The sequence below is a fragment of the Lucilia cuprina genome, chromosome 4 (genome assembly GCF_022045245.1).
Source record: "Lucilia cuprina isolate Lc7/37 chromosome 4, ASM2204524v1, whole genome shotgun sequence".
NCBI classification, from domain to species: Eukaryota; Metazoa; Arthropoda; class Insecta; order Diptera; family Calliphoridae; genus Lucilia; species Lucilia cuprina.
Genome location: NC_060952.1, coordinates 91,013,100 through 91,023,054, shown reverse-complemented (window position 1 = coordinate 91,023,054; position 9,955 = coordinate 91,013,100). Strand labels below are relative to the sequence as shown.

General features: G+C 32.2%; 1 protein-coding gene across 2 annotated transcripts; it reads left to right on the top strand.

The window, feature by feature from the left end:
* Positions 1-315: 315 nt before the first annotated feature.
* Positions 316-9,724, top strand: LOC111681787 (importin-5). Of its 2 annotated transcripts, none has more exons than XM_023443681.2 (6): positions 316-607; positions 1,627-1,776; positions 5,644-6,204; positions 6,265-8,149; positions 8,281-8,593; positions 8,659-9,724. In XM_023443681.2, the coding sequence occupies exons 1-6, from the start codon at positions 533-535 to the stop codon at positions 8,987-8,989; spliced, it is 3,315 nt and encodes a 1,104-aa protein (XP_023299449.1). In that variant the 5' UTR covers positions 316-532; the 3' UTR covers positions 8,990-9,724. The 2 variants fall into 2 exon arrangements, with proteins under 2 accessions (XP_023299449.1, XP_046806157.1); XM_046950201.1 differs by lacking the exon at positions 316-607 and adding an exon at positions 1,250-1,467.
* The last annotated feature ends 231 nt before the right edge of the window (positions 9,725-9,955 follow it).

Below are 9,955 nucleotides of genomic sequence, written 5' to 3'. Positions count from 1 at the left end.
TCATTTAATCCTGCAAAAAACAATATACCACATCACCACTAGCCGACCAAAAATCGGTGAATTTTTACTTCAAACAGATTTTGTTTGATGTAGCATATAAAAAACATATGTTTGACGATCTAGCATATTCTGGTTTGTCAAACAACAATGTATTTTTCGTATCTTGTGTTTAAAGTGCTACCAGAAAAAACAAAACGCTAAATTTTGCAGCGATAATTACTTCACCTGGCTACACCACACTACTACCAACTACTTTCTTTGCACAATTTTCAACACACTTAACTCGTTACATTGCATACCATCACTAACGAAGAATTTTGTTGGTTCTTTTTTTTGCATCGTGCTTGCGTGCGGTTCGCGAGGCGGATAATATATTTGAAACATAAAAAAAAGGAAAAGAAAAAAAAAAGAATATATTGTAGTTGAAACAAAGAGCAGAGAAAAAAATCAAAATAAATTTGTCATCAACCAAATAAAAGGAATTTGAAAGTTTATTGTGGAAAAACAGCAACAATTTCACAACAAAAACACAATGGCAGCTGATCAGTTTCAACAAATCTTAAATTCTTTGTTATCTACCGACAATGAAGTGAGACAACAAGCTGAGGTGTGTAAAAATAATTAAAAAACATTTAGTATTTTCTATTTTTATAACGAAAAGCAAAAAAAGTGAAAAAAATAGCAGGCATAAAGTTTTCTGGAACAATTTCAAGGGGGTGTTCTATTAACCATGTTGGTGTGAAGGTTCAGCCCCCATTTCGTATATTTTCCCACATCATAGGGGGAACATGGCAAAAATGCTGTGGTGGATTTCTTTTATAGCGCGAAACGTGTTTTTTTTTTTCTTTTGCTTCTACGCTTAATAAAAATGCTAAGAAATTAACTAATTTTTAAAGAATTCTCTGGATTTAGTCTAAAAATAACATTTGATATTGATGAGCTAAATTAAATATTAATAAACTAAACCATTAACAATTTCTTACTGCTTTAATATAGTATAGAAGATGTTATATTCATTTTTCTAAGAAAAATGATTCATGGAACGGAAGCAAAACAAAGCCAACAATAGCAAAAATAATTAAGAAAAAAACACAGAAAAACATCACATTGACAACAACTGTCACTCTGTTAGTAAAGAATTTTTTTGGTTTTGTTTATATGTAGGGTGGTGGCGGGTGGTTGCTATTTGTTGAAGACCCCAAAATGTGATCCTAATATATAATGACGCATTTTGTAAAATCTAATAAAAAATCAAATTAAAATTGCATGAGTTTGCAGAAATAAATCTCAAAATACATGCAATTTTTTTTGTGTTTTTTTATTCTCTTATGGTGCCTATTGATTTATTGTCACCACCACCACTAGTTGTATATTTACATGCATATAAAAGTACTCCCTGTCATTTACAAAAACCTCCTCTACCCCTATTCTTTGTGGTGTATAACAGTACCATCATAGGTACTATATGTAAGTGACCTTGCAATGGAATGTTGTCATATGTTTGTACATAATATAAAAACATTCTGAAATTATTATTAACTTTTAACTACATACCTACATCTTTTAGTTTTTATATAGAATTGAATATTTTAAATTGAATTTCTTTTTTTCTTTATATCCCTACAGGATACTTACAACAGTGTGTCCCGTGAACTTAAGGTAACTCATCTATTGGCCACCATTCATAATGGCCAACAATCCGAAGAGGCCCGTCAAATGGCTGCCGTTCTATTGCGTCGTCTTTTTACTTCGGAATTTTTAGAATTTTATAAAGAGGTGAGTGTTATACTAATATTAATCAAATGTTTAGATTTAAGATATACCTACATAGTCCTTACAACCTTTTTGTGATGTTGCTACAAACGTATTAAAGTATAGCAATCGGTTAGAATCAGTTTCAATTACTGGTAAAAATGAAACAGATAAAAATGAAAATTTCTAAATAAACGATCGGATTAATAATTCTTGAACTATACTGGAATTGATGTACATATAAAGAAATGAACTGGAACTGGACAGAACTTGACTAATATGAATTGAACTGTAAAACTAAACTAGAACTAAAAATAACTAAATTAGAACCAAATTAAACATTAAATAGGACTGGATTATAGTTGAACTACTACTGAAATAGAATCAAACTAAAACAGGATTAGAGATTAGATATTAATCTCTAAAAATAGATATTAGTTACAGTTGAACTAGAACCAAGCAAGAACTGTAATAGAATTGAACTATATTTGGACTGAAATAGATCTCAACTAGAACTGATATAAAACTAAACTAAAGCCGTACAAAAATTGAGCTAGAACTGTATTTAAACTGAAACCAATAATAAACTTCAAGTGTACCATAACTATAAAATGATCTAAACCTAGATTTGAAGATCTAGAAGATCATGCCTCCCTTCATATGGAGAATATGTATTAGTTTATAGCTTTTGTAATTGTCTATCAAATTCTGTACATTTTATTCTATAGCGTTTTATTTCCGAGTTTAACATTTTTACAGTGTTCACTGGTATAGCGCGTAACAACATCGTCTATGTCCGTCCTACTTAAATTTCTTAATTATTTATGAAAATGCACACGTTGTACATGGTATATTGTATACCTTTTTAATAATCTTTATTTAATTTAATAATTTTTTTTTCTTTAAAATGTACTTGATTTTTTGTTTTTACTTTGTTTATCATCTTCTTGGTGTGTATTTGTTGTTTATGGCATTGCCATTTTATTCATTTTTCTTTTCTCTTATCTTTCGGTTTGCCAAAATAAACACACACACAAACAAACAAAAACAACTTGTGCAAAAAAAAAAAGAAAAAAACTTAAAAATCAAGCAGGTAGTCTGTCAGACTGCTGCCATTCTATCTATCCAACAACCTTTCCCACTAATAACACACTCCAATCCCTCTGCCTTTATACACATACGTACGTACATATGTTGTTGTTGTTAATATTTTATATTTATTTTATTTTTCATTATATTATATGAAAAAGAAAGAAATGTGTTTTTGTATTGTGTGTACGAAAAAAAAAAATAGGTTATGTCAGGGCTAATTTCTGTTTTGCCATTTTATATTCAATAGAGTATATTTAGCATTCTATATATTGCTCCACTTTATTGTTGATAGTTTGACACTCTAAGGTCAGGTCAATTTATAGTTAATAAAGTAATAAAACTAGGAAAAATTTCATGTAATACGGTGCTAGAGAAATGAAAACAAAAACAATTATAAATAAATTAATGTTGAGGTTTTTATATTTAATATATAGTAATTACTAGGACTTTCACAGTTTCATTACAAAGACTCACAGAAGTTGTTACAAAATATACCATTTATTCAAAATATTTTCAAACTAATGGTGACTTTGCAAGCTAGCAATTTAAATTGCTTTTAAAAATTTGGAATTTTAGACTGGTCTTTAACATTATATTCATTAAATTAATTTATTAAATTTAGAAATCACTTAAAGAGATGGACATCATTAAATATACTATATGTTTGTATATGTAATTATTATTAGCACATTAATCAAATAACTTTCTGCTGCCTTTATGAGTCAGTCTATTATACTTACTCTCGACATAAAACAATTTTTTTTTTTGTAGGAAATTGTGCATAGTACATACATACATATATCTGTTATCTAATTTCCCTACTAATTAAGACACGTTTATTTTGATTACCATTGTGTTCAAGAAATTAGGTCATCTTTAAAGTCAAAGTATATTTATTGTTTCTTTCAAAATCTAAAAAAAAGAATCATTCAAAAATATGTTAGAAATATAGATTAGAGAATTTTTTGCACAAAAGCTAACTCATAGAAACAGATAAAACTTAAAATTCAAACTGAAAAAGTCAATTAATATTCATTATTCTGATACGAGTTCACAGAGCCATTTAAATGCAGTATTTTAGTTTTTATACATTTGGTATTCTCAACTTGAGATATGTTTTAAACCTATTTATTTCAAATAATTACATTGAAAGTTTCAATTTGAAACTCTAACAATTTTATAAGATTAAAAAAGACGTTTTAGATTCTCCAGATGCAATCAACTTTTGTTATATGCATAAACTTATTATTGATAATGTTCTTTACTTCTTATTGTTCCCTTAATGGTATAGTACTGAATATCATACTGTGACCTCTTAAAGCATTTAACACCTATGAAGTTAATGTAGTAATATTACATGGAAAATTGTCATACTAATTTATTTATAAGACATTTCTAATTCTGATCAAATTCAGTTCTAGGTTTGTTCTATTTCCGTTTTATTTTAGGTTATCTTTTCCAATTTAGATTTGTTTTAATTCTAGATCCGTATTTTAATTCAAAAGTAGATGTTTTCAAAACACAATGTATTTCGAGTTACAGAGTAACCCCCAAGGTCTAGTTTATGTCTAGTTTAGTTCTAGTCCAGTTCAGTTCAGTTCTACTTCAGTTCTAGTTTAGTTCTAGTTCAGTTCTAGTTAAGGTCTAGTTGAGTTCTAGTTCAGTTTTGGTTCAGTTCTAGTTCAGTTCTAGTTCAGTTCTAGTTTAGTTCTAGTTCAGTTCTAGTTCAGTTCTAGTTCTAGTTCAGTTCTAGTTCAGTTCTAGTTCAGTTCTAGTTCAGTTCTAGTTCAGTTCTAGTTCAGTTCTAGTTCAGTTCTAGTTCAGTTCTAGTTCAGCTCTAATTCAGTTCTAGTTTAGTTTTAGTTCAGTTCCAGTGCACTTCTAGTTCAGTTCTAATTCAAGTGCAGTTCTAGTTCTATTTCAGTTAAAGTTCAGCTCCAGTACAAGTTCAGTTCTAGTTCAGTTCTAGTTCAGCTCTAGTTCAGCTCTAGTTCAGTTCTAGTTAAGTTTTAGTTCAGTTCAGTGCACTTCTAGTTCAGTTAAAGTTCAGTTCTAGTTCTATTTCAGTTCTAGTTCAGTTAAAGTTCAGCTCCAGTACAAGTTCAGTTCTAGTTCAGTTCTAATTCAGTTCTAGTTCAGTTCTAGTTCAGTTCTAGTTCAGTTCTAGTTCAGTTCTAGTTCAGTTCTAGTTCAGTTCTAGTTCAGTTCTAGTTCAGTTCTCGTTCAGTTCTAGTTCAGTTCTAGTTCATTTCTAGTTCAGTTCTAGTTCAGTTCTAGTTCAGTTCTAGTTCAGTTCTAGTTCAATTCTAGTTCAGTTCTAGTTCAGTTTTAGTTCAGTTCTAGTTCATTTTTAGTTCAGTTCTAGTTCAGTTTTGGTTCAGTTCTAACCCAGTTCAGATCTACTTATGTTATAGTTTGGTGATATTTCAGTTCGAGTTTAGTTCCAGTTTAATTTTAGTAAAGCTCTAGATCTGTTCAGTTCTAATTTAATTCTAGTCTAGTTTTGTTTTATTTATTAATTTACATATAAAATAGTGGTAATCAGTAATAAAATCAAATGTATATGCAAAGAGTTTAAACTACTAACACTAGTTGCAAGCGATAAATTGTGTAAATCAAGGAAATTTTATGCGTGTTATTAGTTTATGTGGTTTTATAAAGATTTGGAAATAAATTTAAAATATATATTTTTATAAGCCATCTATTACATGTGTTTTTGTGTTTAATTTACACGCAATGTTTGTTTTTATTATTCATTTCTTTTATTCTATGTTTTACATTCTTCTTCTTTGCGTTTAGTTACCGCAAGAAGCTCAAGGTCAATTACTACAACAAATTTTACTCGCCGTCCAACAAGATGTAACACCCAATTTACGTCGTAAAATTTGTGAAGTAGTAGCCGAAGCAGCACGCAATCTTATCGATGATGATGGCAACAATCAATGGCCTGATTTCTTGCAATTTCTGTTCCAATGCGCCAACTCACCCTCGCCACCATTGCAAGAATCAGCCTTGCGTATTTTCGCTAGTGTACCATCGATTTTTGGTAATCAAGAGACTCAATATTTGGACTTGATTAAACAGATGTTGGCCAAGAGTATGGAACCCACAGCTGATGCTGAAGTGCGTTTCCAGGCTGTACGTGCTATTGGTGCTTTCATCTTGCAACACGACAAGGAAAAGGAGGCTGTTATCTATAAGCAATTTGGTGATTTATTGCCACGTATGATTATGATCACAGCTGAAAGTATTGAGGCACAAGATGATCAATCGTTGGTGAAACTATTGATTGATATGACCGAAACTTGTCCAAAATTCTTGCGTCCACAATTGGAAGTTATTTTCGAAATTTGCATGAAGGTAAGCAGAAACGAAAGCCGAATAAGATAGAACAATGTTGAACATATACTTTTGTTTTAGGTTTTCAGCTCTCAAGATATCGAAGACAGCTGGCGCCATTTGGTTTTGGAAGTTATGGTTTCCTTGGCTGAAAATGCTCCCGCTATGGTACGTAAACGTGCTGAAAAGTATGTTAATGCTTTGATTCCATTGGTTTTGCAAATGATGACCGATATGGATGATGATGAAGACTGGGCCACTTCGGATGTTGTCACCGACGATGATAACAGTGACAACAATGTTATTGCCGAGTCCTCCTTGGATCGTTTGGCTTGCGGATTAGGAGGTAAAACTGTTTTGCCCCAAGTCATGAACTCTTTGCCAGCTATGTTGGGTCATGCCGATTGGAAGCAACGTTATGCCGCCCTTATGGCCATCTCTGCCATTGGAGAAGGTTGCCACAAACAAATGGAAGCCATGTTGGAGCAGGTTATGTCTGGTGTTTTGAACTTCTTGAGCGATCCTCATCCTCGTGTACGTTATGCTGCCTGTAATGCCATCGGTCAAATGTCTACAGATTTTGCTCCCACATTTGAAAAGAAATTCCACGCCCAAGTTGTACCCGGTCTACTCTCCTTGTTGGATGATGTGCAGAATCCACGCGTGCAGGCTCATGCTGGTGCTGCCTTGGTCAACTTCTCTGAAGATTGTCCCAAAAACATTTTGACCCGTTATTTGGATGGCATCATGGCTAAATTGGAAGCTGTACTCAACTCTAAATTCAAAGAATTGGTTGAGAAGGGTAATAAATTCGTATTGGAACAAGTAGTTACTACTATTGCTTCGGTGGCCGATACCTGTGAAAAAGAATTTGTTGCATACTACGATCGTTTGATGCCCTGTTTGAAGTTCATTATACAAAACGCCAACTCGGAAGATTTACGCATGTTGCGTGGCAAGACTATTGAATGTGTCAGTCTTATTGGTTTGGCTGTAGGCCGTGAGAAATTCATCACTGATGCCGGTGAAGTCATGGACATGTTGTTGAAGACCCACACCGAAGGCGATTTGCCTGATGATGATCCTCAGACTTCGTATTTGATTACAGCCTGGGCACGTATGTGCAAAATTTTGGGCAAACAATTTGAACAATATTTACCCTTGGTTATGGGTCCCGTTATGCGCACAGCTGCCATGAAACCAGAAGTTGCTCTCTTGGACAACGATGAGGTTGAGGATATTGAAGGCGATGTCGATTGGTCTTTCATTAATTTGGGAGAACAACAAAACTTTGCCATACGCACAGCCGGCATGGAAGACAAAGCTTCGGCCTGTGAAATGTTAGTATGCTATGCTCGTGAGCTTAAGGACGGTTTCGCTGATTATGCCGAAGAAGTTGTACGTCTAATGGTGCCCATGTTGAAATTCTATTTCCATGATGGTGTACGTACTGCTGCTGCTGAATCATTGCCCTATCTTTTAGATTGTGCTAAAATCAAGGGACCTCAATATTTGGAAGGTATGTGGCTTTACATTTGTCCCGAACTCTTAAAGGTCATTGGCACCGAACCCGAAGCCGATGTACAGGCTGAACTCTTGAATTCATTGGCCAAATGTATCGAAACTCTGGGACCCAACTGCCTCAACGACGAAGCCATGAAACAAGTCTTGGAAATTATCACCAAATATATGGATGAACACTTTGAACGTGCCGACAAACGTTTGGCTGCTCGCAACGAAGAGGATTACGATGATGGTGTTGAAGAGGAATTGGCCGAACAAGATGATACCGATACTTATATATTATCTAAAGTTATTGACATTTTGCATTCTCTATTCGTGACCAATAAGGCACAATTTTTGCCACACTTTGAACATGTTGTTAAACATTTTGTTAAACTTTTGGATCCAGCACGTTCATGGTCGGACAGACAGTGGGGATTGTGTGCATTCGATGATGTTATTGGTAAGTGTGGATGTGATAATTTTTGAAATATACATTTCGAAGAAAAAAACTTTTTTTTTAACAAAGTTTAATGAAAAAGTACATTTACAAGTTCTTAATAAACAATCCATAATATTTAATGCTTTTCACAGAATTCTGCGGCCCAGCTAGTGCTCCCTATCAACAGTTCTTTACACCTGCCTTGTTGCAATACGTTTGCGATAAATCACCCGAAGTACGTCAAGCAGCCGCTTATGGTTGCGGTGTTTTAGGTCAATTTGGTGGTGAACAATTTGCTGTAACCTGTGCACAAATCATTCCATTGTTGGTACAAGTTGTCAACGATCCCAAGAGTCGTGAACCCGAAAATATAAATCCCACAGAGAATGCCATTTCTGCTGTATCGAAAATTTTAATGTACAACAAATCTGCTTTACAAAATGTCGATGAAATCATTAATGTTTGGTAAGTGTTAACAAGAAAATGTTTTTTCTATAACAAACTAACACATTTTTTGTATATGTGTATAGGTTCTCCTGGTTGCCCGTTACCGAAGACAGCGATGAGGCTCCACATATTTATGGTTATTTGTGTGATTTAATACAAGCCAATCATCCCGTCATTTTGGGTGCCAACAATTGTAATTTACCACGTATTGTTTCTATAATCGCTCAAGCATTTGCTAACAAAGTGGTAGCTGTAGTTAGTGAGGTGGGTTCACGTATGTTGGCCATTGTTAAACAAGTCGAAACGAATCCCGAGGTCTTCCAAGTCTGTGCTAGCCAATTAACACCTGAAATGCAACATGCTCTGCAAGAAGCCTATCGGGAATTGGCCAATGCTAATTCAGCTCAAGGTTAAAATGTAAAATTAGATAAAACACTCAAAACATTACAACACTACACAACCAACCAACCACCCAACAAACCGCAGACAACAACAAAAAAATGAAAAAAATATATATATAAAAAGAATATTGCTTTCTTTCTCTAAATTGCATTATTATATTAAAAAAAAATAATAATAATTATATATATGGTATATACAATATACTAACTTATATAAAATATACATATTAATTATAAAAAGAAAAACAAAATAATAATACATAGTAACACAACTCACACACATATATAACAATTATTATATGCTGTATGTTTTAACGAACTAATGGAAAGATTACTTACTTCTTTGTCTTTTAAAAACAAAAATCAAGTTTTCTTTCTTATTAAAACCAAAACAAACCATTTCCCCCCCCCTTTCTAACGATTTTGATAATGTATAAGTTTTGACATTTTTTAAACATTATTTAAAAACTTGTATTTAATTCCATTATGTTTTTTTTTGTAACGCTTTAAAATTTACGATAAAACATTTTTTGTTTTATTTAAAAAACAAATCGTTATGTTTTTTTTTTTAAACTAAATATTATATATTGAAAAAATATGTTTTAATTTAACTGAAATTCAAATTTTATAAAAAAAAAGAAAAGAAAAACATGTATTTTGGACTCTTAAACTTGTAACTATTATGCCCTTTTCTTATTTTATTATTATTTACAAACAAAAAAAAACTTTATTATTCAACTGAGATTTAAACATAAAAAGAAAGAAAATATAAAAAATTTCATTAAATAAAAATTAAAAAAAAAAATTAATAAAAAATTGTGTTTTTTTATATAATTTAAGGAAGAAACTTTGATTTGTTTTGCATTCAATCGCTTTGTTGTTGTTGTAGCTTTTTTTCTCATCAAAATGCAATTTTAAAATTTGTGTGAAATACCAGGATATCAGAATTCAGCAGCAAGTTGTATTTTTTTAAAAAATA

What these genes read in the sequence shown, in the direction of transcription:
- LOC111681787 (XM_023443681.2), top strand. Translation starts at nt 533, where the DNA reads ATGGCAGCTGATCAGTTTCAACAAATCTTAAATTCTTTGTTATCTACC. An exon ending in AAGTGAGACAACAAGCTGAG is followed by an intron (nt 608 to 1,626) that starts GTGTGTAAAAAT and finishes ATATCCCTACAG; the next exon opens with GATACTTACAACAGTGTGTC. An exon ending in TTTTAGAATTTTATAAAGAG is followed by an intron (nt 1,777 to 5,643) that starts GTGAGTGTTATA and finishes CTTTGCGTTTAG; the next exon opens with TTACCGCAAGAAGCTCAAGG.